The sequence below is a fragment of the Salvelinus namaycush genome, chromosome 7 (assembly GCF_016432855.1).
Source record: "Salvelinus namaycush isolate Seneca chromosome 7, SaNama_1.0, whole genome shotgun sequence".
In the NCBI taxonomy this organism is placed as follows: domain Eukaryota; kingdom Metazoa; phylum Chordata; class Actinopteri; order Salmoniformes; family Salmonidae; genus Salvelinus; species Salvelinus namaycush.
Window position 1 is genome coordinate 43,773,632 of NC_052313.1, and position 15,607 is coordinate 43,789,238.

The 15,607-nt window shown below is 43.0% G+C and overlaps 1 protein-coding gene across 2 annotated transcripts in view; it reads right to left on the reverse strand.

The window, feature by feature from the left end:
• Window positions 1-336: 336 nt before the first annotated feature.
• LOC120051272 (CLIP-associating protein 1-B-like) overlaps window positions 337-15,607 on the reverse strand; it is a 38,986-nt gene continuing 23,715 nt past the window's right edge. Inside the window, exons 23-39 of one of the 2 annotated variants that reach the window (XM_038998043.1) lie at window positions 15,169-15,299; window positions 14,666-14,910; window positions 13,993-14,056; window positions 13,868-13,870; window positions 13,520-13,683; window positions 12,671-12,893; window positions 11,112-11,255; window positions 10,537-10,652; window positions 10,186-10,302; window positions 8,212-8,353; window positions 7,626-7,857; window positions 7,173-7,246; window positions 6,843-7,010; window positions 6,542-6,670; window positions 4,534-4,740; window positions 3,476-3,592; window positions 337-3,226 (exon numbers count right to left, since the gene is read on the reverse strand). In XM_038998043.1, coding sequence (XP_038853971.1) covers window positions 3,143-3,226; window positions 3,476-3,592; window positions 4,534-4,740; window positions 6,542-6,670; window positions 6,843-7,010; window positions 7,173-7,246; window positions 7,626-7,857; window positions 8,212-8,353; window positions 10,186-10,302; window positions 10,537-10,652; window positions 11,112-11,255; window positions 12,671-12,893; window positions 13,520-13,683; window positions 13,868-13,870; window positions 13,993-14,056; window positions 14,666-14,910; window positions 15,169-15,299 — 2,360 coding nt within the window. In that variant the 3' untranslated portion in view covers window positions 337-3,142. The remainder of the gene's footprint in view (window positions 3,227-3,475; window positions 3,593-4,533; window positions 4,741-6,541; window positions 6,671-6,842; window positions 7,011-7,172; window positions 7,247-7,625; window positions 7,858-8,211; window positions 8,354-10,185; window positions 10,303-10,536; window positions 10,653-11,111; window positions 11,256-12,670; window positions 12,894-13,519; window positions 13,684-13,867; window positions 13,871-13,992; window positions 14,057-14,665; window positions 14,911-15,168; window positions 15,300-15,607) is intronic. The other variant, XM_038998042.1, reaches the window with a different exon arrangement.

Below are 15,607 nucleotides of genomic sequence, written 5' to 3' on the forward strand. Positions count from 1 at the left end.
TCAGTTTGCCTCCTCTAATGTCGTGTACACTAGCACGCGGTGCCGCGCAGTGAAACACCGCTTCCCATTAATTTTCAATGGAAGGAAAGCGGTTAGAAGCAGAGAGGGCGGAGGACGGTGGTAGCCTACTTTCGCAGCCAAAATTATATATATATATAAAAAAATAAAAAAAATACACAGAGGATGCTTTTACTCTCAAGAAAATGCAAAGAGAGCCATCTGCTGCTATTCCCATGTCCTGCAGGAGATTTTTTTCTCCCACATTCTCGGGAAGATACTGTATATCTGCTCTCAATTTATACTTCAAATATACAACATATGTGATTACATGCTTCGGACAGGGACTGAAGTTGGTTTATTTCAAGTTTAAATTTCAACAAATTCTATCAAGGGTGAAAGAAGTGAACAAAACATGAAATATGTACAGTCATAATACACAGAAAATATAACAGACGGTATATAAATATAGGTACGGGAGGGATAAAACAATGACTGAAGCTAAACAAAAGAAGCGTGCATTGTAAATGGTTCACAAGGAATAGAACAGCCAAGCCAATATTACATCTGTGGAAAATACTGCCATTAAACTATTGGCTTTATTTACAGCAGCCTTGGGATGCATCCCAAATGGAACCTTATGCCCTATATAGGGCACTACTTTGACCTGGTCCCACAAGGCTCTGGTCAAAAGTAGTGCACTGGGTAGGGAATAGGGTGCCACTTTGGACATAACCTTGGTCTTCGACGCAACACATTTCCTGTCTAATTCATGACATATAATACAGTATTTCGAAATAGGGGCAAAAATAACAATTCAAAAGCTATTAGTATGGATTAATATTGCAGGTATACTGTAAAAAATAAATAAACAAGGCACAAGCAAATACACGCTCAAGATACATGGCTTGAGGATAATAGGGTTTGGTTTTTGATACAGGCCAACGTGTGCACACAGCATACAATTACAGTATAGTATACAATGTTTGGTCTGTTAAATCAGCCCTAGCTTGGTAGCTGTGATGGATATCAATAGTGTGTGTGTGTGTGTTATATAATACAAGCTGACCAGACATTCATAGATTAGAAGCAATGTTTCTTCAACATAAAGTCAGAGTTGGGAATGTTAGTTAATCATTGAGGTTGCTGGGTATAATATTGCATGTTCCCTCACATGCAAATGAGGTCTCTCTCTGACTCTCTTTTTATAACAAGTCTGTGAATCAATGATTAAAAGTACTGTATAAAACACTCATTTTGAGTTTCATTTTTGATTCAATTGCAACAGGCAGGTCTAACAAAAGAAATACTGTGTTTGTATTTGACAACATTTTGGACTTGGTCATAGCTATAGCTGATTAAATTGCTATGAGTTCTCACATTTGAGGAAACAGAAACATTGTGCACTGTTACAGTACATTTAACAGTCAATGTAGTGAAACTGTACTACAGAAACAGTAAGGCCCGATAGTGTTCTCAGTAACACGCCACCTTTATCTGGAACTTTTAACAGGGTTGGGCTCAATTCCTTTCAATCAAATCAGGAAGTAAACTGAAATTCCAATTTCATTTTTATCCCCATAGACAAGCATTGAGGAAATTTGTGAATTGGAATTTCTGAATTGAAATGGAATTGACCCAAACTCTGAATTCTTGTTCTAACCGAAACAAGTGTACCTTTAACATTCATAAAAAGGAGAGTAAAATACATTAGGTTTAACGCCATGATTAGTATTTCTAAAGCAGCAGTAACATTTCATAGGTGCGCATAAAAATGACATCTATACATTTCAAACAAGGATGGTTAACTTACAATGGTCATTTACAGTGCTTTGACAAAAAAGTTTATCCAAGTAGTTGGATTTTTTGTAACTAATTAATTATTGCTGGATTCAATTCAAAAGACATCTTTTTTTCCTGTCTTTAAATTGTAAAAAAATTATAATAATTGCACTGGCACTTAAAATGTCCTTAGATTATCGACTAATACGTCAGATTGTCAAGGTCTTTCTACTATGTGACGAACAGGTACTGCCCATATTTAGATATTAGACAAAATATTTCACATTTGAAAATTCTAGGACTCTTACATTTGCAAGAATACTTCAGATCCCAGTATTTTTGACTCATTACAACGTGCCCGAATGTTAAAGCACAAAAAACAGCAGACTCAAACTCCACCAACTCAACCAATAACTCCCCTTCCATAATAATGTATGAAAGGTGAGATTGTAAGCCTTGTGAAAAGGGAAAACATTCCTTCATCAGTTGTTGGGTCCAAACCACACAGTCGAAACACAGGTGTTACACACATAGGCAGTTTACAGAGGCTTATTCAACACAGCTTTTCACTACATGTACTAATCATTGGCCAGCCAAATGATCTTCTCCCACTAATGGAAATGAACGTTTTTTTTTTTTTTTTTTTTTAGATTCTCACTAAATAAGAAATTCCACCGCTTCACAAGGATTATTCTTTAAATACAGGCTTAAAAACATAGCATCGTCACTAAGAACAAATTCTTCAGATGGCAAATACTACAGAACAATTACTATCGAAATCGCCATTTTTAAACTGCCCCTTTACAAACAGCACGGTTCCAAATAAGCCTATCTGTCCATTGCGAGAAGGAACAGAGGCAATCGTGTGCAGAGCGACACTCTGCTTCCATCAACATTAAAACCTTTCAGACGGTTTGTAAAGGACTCAGGTTTCATTCAAAGCTCTATACATTCATTCGACTGGGTCTGAAGTAGTGTCGTATTCGTATCTTAAAACGTGGAATAAAAGTATTTACAAGACGACAAAACGGAAGGAAATAAAATACTGATTGCAACAGGCATAGGGTTTCCCAACAAGGAACAGCCTACAGCCTTTATTAGAATACATTAAAACCACAAGGAGGTCTGGAAAGAAAGATTGAGGCACAACTGTTTCCCTATCTGGGTCACGTTCATTAGGGCACGCTATGGAAAATATTTAAAAACGGTGAAAAGAAAAGAAAATTAGTGTTTCTTATTGGACCAGTAGTCCAGGTAGTCCCTTCCTGTTTCATTACGTTTTGCACCGTTTGGTGCCTTATGAACATAACCCTGTACTGTATGTACCTGCACACACATGGATGAAGCCGGAGGGCCATGTTCATTAGTATGAGGAGATGTCTGAAGAGCTGCTGCTGTTGCTGGTGGACGTCTGGGCTCTCTTTATGTACAAGTTCAGCAGCTTCATCTGGTGGGATAGTAAAGACGCTGAATGAAACCAACACATCGTTTCAAGACATTGAAAAACATTCTGCAACCAATAGATCTTGAAAAAAAAAAGAAGGGAATTAAAGACATTGTCTGCGTCCCAAATGGCACCCTATTTCCTAGTGCACTACGTAGGAAATGGCACCCTATTTCCTAGTGCACTACGTAGGGAATAGGGTGCCATTTGAGACCGACCCAGACAGGGTGCTGAGATGAGACGGTAGTGTACCTTGCTTCCTGTGAGCTGGGCCAGGTAGGGCTTCAACTCTTCACCGATGACAGAGTAGACAGCCACCAGACAGAACACACTGGCCTTCCTCACACTGCTCTCTGTGTTGTCATACCCCTGTACACAGAGAGACATCAGAACAATATTAGACATACACCGAGTACAGCAAACATTAGGAACACCAAACTGTCGAGTGTGAAAAACCCAGCAGCGTTGCAATTCTTGACACAAACCGGTGCACCGTACCCTGTTCAAAGGCACTTCAATATTTTGACTTGCCCATTCACCCTCTGAATGGCACACATACACAATCCATGTCTCAAGGCTTAACATTCCTTCTATAACCTGTCTCCTCCCCTTCTTCTACACTGATTGAAGTGGATTCAACAGGTGACATCAATAAGGGATCATAGCATTCACCTGGTCAGTCTATATCATGGAAAGAGCAGGTGTCCTTGTTTGTTTTGTATATACTCAGTGTCTAGACAGTGTGGCATAATCCCAAGGACAGAAAGTCCTTATCTTATGTAACTAAACCCCAAGCATCAACACTTTATTGGAAGTAGATACATACCAAGTGCTTCTATTTAAAGTAGATACATATCAAGTGCTTCTATTTAAAGTAGATCCATTTCAAGCGCTTCTATTTAAAGTAGATCCATTTCAAGCGCTTCTATTTAAAGTAGATCCATTTCAAGTGCTTCTATTTAAAGTAGATCCATTTCAAGTGCTTCTATTTAAAGTAGATCCATTTCAAGTGCTTCTATTTAAAGTAGATCCATTTCAAGTGCTTCTATTTAAAGTAGATCCATTTCAAGTGCTTCTATTTAAACTAGATACATATCAAGTGCTTCTATTTAAACTAGATACATTTCAAGTGCTTCTATTTAAAGTAGATACATTTCAAGTGCTTCTATTTGAAGTAGATACATACCAAGTGCTTCTATTTAAAGTAGATACATTTCAAGTGCTTCCGCGTCAACTAATCAGTAAGTACATCAATAAATCAACCAATGGACTAACCAATCACTCAACTTGACCTATAAAGCCATTTTTACCTGCAGTAGTCCTGGTATGATGTCAGGCAGCAGCTGGTGGAGGGACTCCTTGGTGATGCGTTCTATCACCTTGGTCTGCATCTTGATGGAAGCCAGGTTGATGGGGTAGTCAGCTGTCTGGACGATGGGACACAGCACCTTGATACACTGTTCTGGGTGGATGGAGCCAGCCAGGGTGGAGGCTGACTCCTCTGCTGCCCGCACAACCTGGGTAGAGAGGGAAGGGTAGAGTGAGGAGGGTGAAATGGTTGATCATGGAATGGGTTCATTTTGGTTTATTGGCAGAGAAGGGTACATGTACAGTACCAGTCAAAAGTTTGGACACCTACTCATTCAAGGGTTTTTCTTTATTTTTGACTATTTTCAACATTGTAGAATATTAGTGAAGACAGCAAAACTATGAAATAACACATGTAGTAACCAAAAAAGTGTTAAACAAATCAAACTATATTTTATATTTGAGATTCTTCAAAGTAGCCATCCTTTGCCTTGATGACAGCTTTGCACACTCTTGGCCTTCTCTCAACAAGCTTCATGAGGTAGTCACTTGGAATGCATTTCAATTAACAGGTGTGCCTTGTTAAAAGCTAATTTGTGGAATTTCTTGAGCCAATCAGTTGTGTTGTGTCAAGGTAGGGGTGGTATACAGAAGATAGCCCTATTTGGTAAAATACCAAGTCCATATTATGGCAAGAACAGCTCAAATAAGCAAGGAGAAATGACAGTCCATCATTACTTTAAGACATAAAGGTCAGTTAATACGTACAATTTCAAGAACTTTGAAAGTTTCTTCAAGTGCAGTTGCAAAAACTATCAAGCGCTACGATGAAACTGGCTCTCATGAGGACCGCCACAGGAAAGGAAGACCCAGAGTTACCTCTGCTGCAGAGGATAAGTTCATTAGAGTTACCAGCCTCAGAAATTGCAGCCCAAATAAATACTTCACAGAGTAACACAGAGTAACAAACACATCTCAACATCAACTGTTTAGAGGAGACTGTGTGAATCAGGCCTTCATGGTCGAACTTCTGCAAAGAAACCACTACTAAAGGACACCAATAAGAAGAAAAGACTTGCTTGGGCCAAGAAACACAAGCAATGGACATTAGACAAGTGGAAATCTGTCCATTGGTCTGATGAGTCCAAATGTGAGATTTTTGGTTCCAACCACCGTCTCTTCGTGAGACGCAGAGTAGGTGAACGGATGATCTCCACATGTGTAGTTCCCACCGTGAAGCATGGAGGAGGAGGTGTGATGGTGTGGGGATGCTTTGCTGGTGATTTATTTAGAATTCAAGGCACACTTAACCAGCATGGCTAAAACAGCATTCTGCAGCGATACCCCATCCCATCTGGTCTGCGCTTATTCGGACTTATTCATTTGTTTTTCAACAGGACAATGACCCAAAACACACCTCCAGACTGTGTAAGGAGAGGGATGGAGTGCTGCATCAGATGACCTGGCCTCCACAATCACCCGACCTCAACCCAATTGAGATGGTTTGGAATAAATTGGACCGCAGAGTGAAGGAAAAGCAGCTCAGCATATGTGGGAACTCCCTCAAGACTGTTGGAAAAGCATTCCTCATTAAGCTGGTTGAGAGAATGCCAAGAGTGTGCAAAGCTGTCATCAAGGCAAAGGGTGGCTACTTTGAAGAATCTCAAATATAAAATATATTTTGATTTGTTTAACACTTTTTTGGTTAATACATGATTCCATATGTGTTATTTCATAGTTTTGATGTCTTCACTATTATTCCACAATGTAGAAAATAGCAGAAATAAAGAAAAACCCTTGAATGAGTAGGTGTTCTAAGACTTTTGACTGGTACAGGCGAGACTATACTTCATCCCGACAGTCTTTTCATAATTTTATTTCATGAGCTATCAACTCCATTAAAAAACAAACACATCATCACAGAGATGAAAGCTATTAACTCAAGATGTGTAGACTTAGCATGTCCTCTAAAGCAGAGCCTCATAAACAGAGACAGCCAGTGAGAGCTACCTCTTTGTGGGAGTCTTTGTGTGCCTCCAGAGTCTTCATGATGGTGAGTTCTGCATAGTTCTTGAAGCGTGCCGGCTGGTTACGTAAGATCTCCTTCAGCACTCGTAGTGCCAGGGCCCGGATGGTGTGCTGCAGGTTGGGGGGAAAGGACACGACATGCTCAGAACCAACCATTCAGAGACAGTGGAAGGAAAAACAATGGATTAAAACATCAGATTGTGGCATTGCTCCCAGGACAGGAGTTTACTTTATCTCTCCATCCATCCATACATCCATTTATCTTTTCTTCCAGAGTCCTTACATCTTGATCCGACAGGGTCTCCAGCAGCAGGAGCAGCATGGTTTTGAAGTGTTCCTCCCACACGGCCAAGCTGTCCTCCCGGGCTATCTTCAGCAGCTCCACCAGGGCTCCCCTCCTCTCCTCTGGCCTCTCACTGGGGTTAGACAGCTCCTTCAGCAGCTCGCCCGCCTTTCGACGACCACAATAGGTATTAGTCAGTGACCGCTGAATTACATATAGATCACTAAATGGAATTTGATAGGATCTCCATGTCCGTGACTTTATAGTGTTATTATGTAGCTATAGTAAAACACTGAAAAAAATGGTTGTTAAATGAATTCAACCAATCACCAGTTCCAGCTGCTCCGCAGGGGAACTGTTCTTGGTGTGCAGCATCTTGTTTTCTCCACCACACTCTTGGCGGCCTGCGAGGAAGAGGGTTGAGAGGGGGGTGGGGGAGTCTTACCTTACAGCTAATACATAGCCTATTATAAACAGGGTGGTCCAAGCCCTAAATGCTGATTGGCTGACAACCGTATAGCACGGGTATGACAAAACATGTATTTTTACTGCTCTAATTACGTTGGTGACCAGTTTATAACAGCAATAAGGCACCTCAGTGGTTTATGTTATATACGACACCTAGGCCTTATTGCTTAAAATGTTTTATGACCATCCAAAATGGCACCCTATCCCTATATAGCTCACTACTTTTGACCAGAGCTATGTAAGGAATAGGGTGGTCAAAAGTAGTGCACTACATAGGGAACAGGGTGCCATTTCAGACTCTTGAGACAGCCTCACCATCTCGAAGCTGCTCCACGTCGTCCTCGTACACCGTCTCTCTCAGGGCAGCCTTGTCGTAGGCGCTGATGGTGTCTGTGTAGTTGTAGGGGTTGTAGTCGCGGCCCCGGGGCCCGGAGAAGGAACGCGGGGAGGGGGTGTTGAGTAGGGAGGTCTTGTTGTCCAGGGCCGTGCGACCCCCGGGCCCCTCCACCACGTCAACACCAGGGTGTGATGCTGTTCCAACACCCGGCTGAGGAGAAACAAGACTATTGATAAAAACGTAACATAACAAATGTACAGTTTTATAAAAAATAACTAAACGTATGCATGTCCATTCTAGAGAAGATAAAAAATATTCACCAAAGAGAACATTTGCCAAACAAGTGCACTTGTTCACTCCCCCCTCTGGATTTAAAAGGAATGGGCTGTGGGAAGACACTCCCTCTAGTCTATTCTAACACCAATCCAAATATTTTAAATCAATGAGGGGGAGTGAGTGAGTGAGTGAGTGAGTGAATGAGTGAGTGAGTGAGTGAGTGAGTGAGTGAGTGAGTGAGTGAGTGAGTGAGTGGAGAATAGTAGGGCAATTGCCAAAGCCCCTCACCGTGTCCTCTCTCTTGCCTCTGCCCGGCTCCATGAGGTCCTCCTGACTGCGGAAGCTGAAGTTCTGGATGGCCTCAGTGACGCCTCGCAGGGAGCTATAGATCTGATCGGTGTTCAGGTTCTCTGTGTCGTACTCCAACATGCTTCAGGTCACACCGCGAGGGGAGGGTTATTATTCAAGTACGACACTAACATACATCACCACCACAGGAAGAAGACATCTGCCCAGTGGGCAAAAGCGGGGGGGAAAAACTGGTTGAAACGACGCCATTTTATTTACCTAGTACGTAAAGATGTCATTTCAAGCAGTTTCTCATGTAAAAGATCAACCGTGCATAACAGTAGGTGTTGACAGAGACAGAGTGGAACAGACTGGGGAGTCAAGTTGTTAATCTTGCCACTATAGGGGGTGCTGTTTTCGCATTAGCATAATTTCCTCTACAGATTAAACTGCCTCTTATTCAATTATTGCTCTTACTATATGCATATAATTAATACCATTGGATAGAAAACAATCTATAGTTTCTAAAACCGTTTCAATTTTGTCTCTGAGTTAAACAGAAGTCATTTGACAGCACTTTCCCTGACCAAGAAGAAGAATGCAAGATGTGTATGCTCGCTTCAACGCTCTGCCTATATATGGTCACGCCACCTATGACCCGAAACACACTTCATTCGTCTTCCTCTGGGTGTCAAGAGGACGTCAGAGGAGAAATTTTTTGTTTACCTTGTACTGACGTGAAATAAGACCTATTTCTTTGGCGTGACCGACAACTTCCGGTTCTCTGATTCGCGCTATTTGGAGGTGCGATTGTCTACTGTTTTGCTGCCGTTACGGATGAAAACTATCTCCGTCTCGAAGTTTGTTTGATACATGTGACCATATCATCTTAATGTATGTTTTTTCAATATAGTTTAATCAGATTATTTGAATTTTTTCGGGAGTTTTGCCGTGTTCCGTTCTGTGACTTTTTTTTACTTTGGCCAGTCGACCAGTACATATGCTAAATGAAGAGGGAAAGTTGCCATTATGAATGGATTGAACGACTCATCAGGACTAAGGACACATTGATCAACATTCTGATGAAAGATCAGCAATAGTAAGACCCAATTTACGATGTTATTTCATATATCTGTCGTGCATGTGAACTGGTCGGGGGCGCCCAGCTGGTTCTGGCTGGCGTGGCTATGCTAATTTAGCGCTACATTTTGTTTTCGCTATAAAACATTTAATAAATCTGAAATATTGTTTGGATTCACCAGATGTTGGGCTTTCAATATCTGTACGCTGTGTATTTTTCTGAAATGTTTTAAGATAAGTAATTAGTTATATGACGTTGGTCTCTGTAATTGTTCTGGCTGCGTCAGCACTATTTCAGATTGCAGCTACAATGTAGAACTGTGATTTATACCTGAAAAATGCACATTTTTCAAAAAAAAACTATGCTATACCATAAATATGTTATCAGACTGTCATCTTATGAAGTTGTTTCTTGGTTAGTGGCTATATATATTTTTATTTAGTCGAATTAGTGATAGCTACTGACGCAGGAAAAAACTGTTGGAGTAAAAAAATTGTGTCTTATGCTAACGTGGTTAGCTAATAGATTTACATATTGTGTCTTCCCTGTAAAACATTTTAAAAATCTGAAATGGTGGCTTTATTCACAAGATCTGTATCTTTCATCTGGTGTCTTGGACTTGTGATTTAATGATATTTAGATGCTACAATTTACTTGTGACGCTATGCTAGCTATGCTACTCAGTGGGGGGGGAGTGGGGGGTGATCCCGGATCCGGGTTGGTGACTCGTTAAAGGTTAATGTGGTGAATCCCCCGAAATGTGGCCACATGAGAGCACAGATTGCTGCTGCGGAATGGAAAATAAAAATGAAGTGAAAGGAAAGGAAAGGAAAAACAAAATAGACCGTGGGGTAGGGACAAATCAAGGGTGACACAGCTATGTGACAATGTACCTGGGAGAGTAAGCACTTCGTAGGGTCTTCAGGGAGGGGGCAGCAGGGGTGGAGGAGAGAGAAGGGAAGGGAGGGGGGTACTTTGACAGGCCATCAGCACTCCAACCCCATAGCCGACTGTAATGTGCCCAGAGCACGGCAAGGGAGGGAGGGAAGGAGGGTGGGAGGGTGGGAGGGAGGGAAAGAAAAGGGGGGAATAGAGGCGCGAGGGAGAAAAAGAGAGACGTGAGGAGGGAACAGAGCCGAGCAGGGGGGAACTACTTGTTGTCGTTGTTAGTTAAGTTACTAGTGATGTAACTAACTTCTACGGTGTGTTGGGGACCAGGTATTAAAATGTTACGTCAGACCTACCTGGGAGAGAGCCCGCCCCCATGGGAGCAGTTGGTGGGAGAGGTGAGGGGGCTGCTGCGACTGCTGGGGTGGCGAGGTAGGGGAGGCGTCCGTCCCATGGTGCTACTGGGAGAAGCCTGCGGATCACACAGAATCGGAGCAGGTACAGTACATTATAAACTGGGTGGTTCGAGCCCTGAATGCTGATTGGCTGACAGCCGTAGTATATCAGACCGTATACCACGGGTATGACAAAACAGTTATTTTTACTGCTCTAATTACGTTGGTAACCAGTTTATAAATAGCAATAAGGCAACTCAGGGTTTGTGATATTGGCCATATAACACACCTCCTCGTCTTTATTGCTTAATCATATGATGCTATCCCAGTATGTTTAGATTACAATTGTCCATATTACAGCAAGCAAGGTTTAGGTTGATGGCTAATGGTGCCAGTGAGAAGAGGACCTTCCTGAGCAAATTCCCTACTCTTCTTCTCATGGTGAGTAGATATTTGGGATCCAGCCATTTTAGCCCTGCTCAGTCTCATCCTCTCGAAGACGTTGACTAGACGTGAACGTCAGAGTCAGGTCTTACCACGCCGGTGTTGCTGGAGTTCCGCAGGTGGCTATGCAGCAGTTTAGTGGCTCCGTCCTGGAAGGTCTTGGGCAGGGCCCCCAGCAGCATGGTGAACTCTGGGGTGTTCAGCTCGAACAAGGCGATCAGAACCACCTGGGCCGCCTGGGGATTAAAGGGTCACAGCGAGGTCAATGGTTAGAGGTCGACAAAGAGGGCGTTCACTTTTCCCCCCACTAACATTGATATGCGATATCACGCAACAGTGAAGTGCATTTCAAGGTAATGTTTGGCTCTTAGAGAAGAGAGGGAACATTCGACAAGCCCATTCTGCTCTTACGGAACAATGAGTAATCAATCAATGTATAAAATACATGATCCTTGTGCACCGCACGGAAATACAGAAGCACACATTCGTTGAGGTTCAGCTAGCATTCAGTTAGTCAGGCGCGTTAGAACCAATGTCAGTTCTCGTAAACCAGTTCAAAAACCAGCATCGCAATGCTCTCGGGTGAAATTCCATGCATGTTGGTCAACCAAACCTGGTCACTGCAGATAAACAAGAACTATGAGTAACAAGTAACAGCAGCACAGGCTATTAGAAAAACGAAATATTACCGCACATTCAGAGCCATTGTGTTGCCCATTCCCACCCCGTCGCTTAAAGGGGAAATCTGCAGTTGCGACATAAACGGTTTGACTTATAAATGAATTATATGTACCCAAATATTAGCTTGTTTAACTCCATTGTTTGTAAACAAAGTAAATGTAAAACAAACACGGTACAGCCTCAAAACATAGTTAAAACTATCATTTTGATATCATGGATGGTTAGTCCTTGCATCCCTAGCTCGGTCTATGAATTTGAGAGTGGTTGCATTTCTCCAGCCCAATCTCCCAGCTTTTTAGCAAAACAGTGGTTGGGTCAACACCTTGTTATCTTTTCAACTGCTGATTGCCGCTTTAACATTCACTCATTATGAAGAACACTTTGAAAGCAGAAACAACTGTTCTGGCTCATTCAGAGCCATTTCAGTCCCCATTCCCACCCCTGCATTGTCCTTTACATTCATAGTTATAAAGCAGAAACAACTCTGTGTCTGCCAGCAAGGCGAAGTTGGATTAGAGACAGAGAGCCCAGGCTTGAGGAAGTTATGTTAGGCAGACTGCAGACCGTGCAGCTGACTGATGGGCCGGGGGGCTCTACTACCTGCTTGCACCTCTCCTCCACGTTCCCCTCTCCAGGTAGAGAGGCTACGGTGGTGCTGGGCCTGCCTGACAACTCCTCACCTGCCCAGCTATGGTGGAAGCTCTGGGGTTGGGGTCGACCGACGGGTAGGGTGGGGAAATGATCCGTTTAAAATACAAAAATAAAAACAACCAAAAAAGGGATAAAGCCAGCAAACAATAGTTATTTTAGAGCTTCGGCTGATCAGTTGAAAATTGGCCGGCTGGTTAAATCTGGGACATTTACAGAAATACTGATTCATGTGCATTGTCCCTGTGAAACACAAAGTCACATTTTTTTTAAAGTGTCTGACGCTGTTGCTATGGAAACAAACAAACCCAACTCGACCCACCTTCCGGACGTCGGAGCTCTTTGGTTCCGTGGTCCAGGTGATGATGCGGGAGACGGCCAGGCGTGTCTCGCTGGAGTTGACAAAGTCTGCGGGGTCCATTTGACGGGCCAGGCACTCAATGTACCTCAGGATGGCCACCTTGACCTTCAGGTTGGGGGTCTGGGTCTGGTCCACGATGAAACGCATCAGGATGTTAAACTGCTGGTCCAACGGGAACGAGTCCCTGGGAAAGAGAGAGGAAAAGAAATAGAAAAAGGGCATGAGATGAGAGGGATTGATCCACTAGAACAGGGATCATCAACTAGATTCAGGCAAGGGACATTTTTTTTCTTGCGTGGATTGTCGTGGGGCCGGTACCTAATTACAAATAATTTGTAGATGGCAAATTGACTGCAAGAAGCCCAAAGCGATATAATATTTGACTAAAACATAATAATTTCAAACCTCATTTGTATATTATCACATGTCTTTCTTTTATGTGTGGAAATACTTGGGAACAGATTTCCCAAAATAAAATCACCTGGACCTGATAAAAAAAACGTATGTCCAACAATGAAAATGCAAAAAAATAAAAATTCTCAGACAACATGGGGGGACAAATAAAACCACTCGTGGGACAAATTCGATCCCGCGGGTCGCCAGTTGGGGAACCCTGCACTAGAAACTCTACAAACAGACAAAAGCAACATCTAAGGGCTTTTCACACTACCAAGCAGAGCCAAAACAAGCTGTACTGAGCTGGCCTGGTTACACATCCACCATAGTGGGTGGAATTGTGCTGAAAAGCAAAAAGTGGAGAAATAAATACCTGTGTGAAAACAGTAATAGAGATGGGGCTTTAGTTCTGACCTGGTGACGTCCAGAGCCTTCTGGACCTTGGCCTGTACGGAACCCAGGAGGTCAGCTCCCATCTTCTTCAGCAGCTGGGTGAGCAGGACAAACAGCCAGTCCTGCAGGTCCTCTCTGTGCAGGGTGATGAAGTCTACCAGGGTCTCCAGAAACATACTGAACACCTGACACCAGACACAGTGACCACCCAGCCAGTCAATAACAGGCTATACATATTTACTTTACCGTTAAGGAGTATTACAGTAGGCCAACGTACAGAACATCAATAATTAACCAATCAACTATCTGAATAGTTGGATTCGATTGCATTACTATTAAAAAGTGACAGACAAAAACAAAAACACTTACTCGCTGATGTTATAAATCCACCGCAAAGACCACCATGCGACACAAAAACAGACAGTTAGTTAGTACAGTAACTACATTAGCTTCACGTCAGAACACAGGTTATATCAGACACGGGGGGGGCTCACCTTGCTGTGTGGGTCGGCAAACATCCTTGTGAAGATCTCACACAATCTCTTCAGCTCCACGCGACTGCGGCACACGAGCGGAAGAAAAGTAAGGCAATCAATCGCACAGCACCTTTTGGTTTCGGCCAGATTTCAAATCAAATCAAACTTTATTTGCCACATGCGCCGAATACAACAAGTGTAGACTTTACCGTGAAATGCTTACTTACAAGCCCTTAACCAACAGTGCAGTAAAAGAAGAAGAAAATATTTACCAAGTAGGCTAAAATAACAAGTAACAATAACGAGGCTATATACAGGGGGCACCGGTACCGAGTCAGTGTGCAGGGGTATAGGCTAGTTGAGGTAATCTGGACATGTAGGTGGGGGAGAAGTGACTATGCATAGGTAACAAACAAACAGCGAGTAGCAGCAGTGTACAAGGGGGGGGGGGGGGGGGGGGGGTCAATGTAAATTGTCCGTTGGCGATTTTTATGAATTGTTCAGCAGTCTAATGGCTTGGGGGTAGAAGCTGTTTAGAAGCCTCTTGGACTTAGACTTGGCACTCCGGTACCACTTGCCGTGCAGTAGCAGAGAGAACAGATTTGTATCTAGAGCACAGTTGTCTCAGTGACGGCCTCAAATACGCGACATTACAAAAGTTCAAAACAAAAATAGATCGTCTCTATCCCACCTGAGAATTCTCTGGCTAACGAGCAGGCTCTGTAGTCCCAGCAGCCCCTCCTTCCTCTCAGACCAGTTGGAACTGGCACAGTGGTTCAGCACCTCGGCCACGTCCTCCGTCTGTCTCATGTAGTGGGGCGGGCCGCCGTTCCGCGAGCCATACGAGCGCTCAGAGCAGGCACTGCTGGCGTCGCTGTTAGCGTCGTCGTCTGAGTAGATGCCCGGGGACTCGTACCGCCGTCTGACTGGCCGCCGCTGAGGGGTCAAGGGTTAAGAGGTCAAATGGTCCTACAGGTACATTTACAGCATGCTCACTAAGTCATGCCCCCGAGTGAGGAGAAACCAACGACACTTACTGTTCAACAAGCTGCCATAAGACTACATTCGAGAGGCAAATAAGAGTCCAAATAGATGCTAATCCAAGAAAATGAGAATGAGAAAAAGCCATCAAAGCTATTATGATCAGCATGCTATGACTCAGATGGTAAAGAGGATGGAGAATCTAAGTCACACCTTGTTGTTCCTGGCGTCTCCTAGTAACAGGGCATCGGCTACAGCTGCCTCCACCTCGGTCCCAGTGTTGAGGATCCTCATGGCGTTGACAGAGGCTGAGATACGGGCCTGGTGGGCCAGACCTAGACGCTCTGGAGGAAACACAGGGATATTATAATACTTTTCGAATAGTATTGTAGTATTATAGGAGCACAGTAACACAGTATTACAAAGGAAAAGCAGTCAACCTATTAAAATGGGGTGTAAAAGTCAAGGGGGAAAAAACAAACGAAGCAAATTTCATCAGCAGGTCATGAGAAACTCAAGAGAAGATAACACAAAATAATAATATGATGAATTGAAGTTTTATTTTACAGCACAGTATAAGAGCCAATAAAAAAAGTGTACTAACAAAACAGAATGACACAAAATAACACAGATTGACTTGAAAAATAAGACG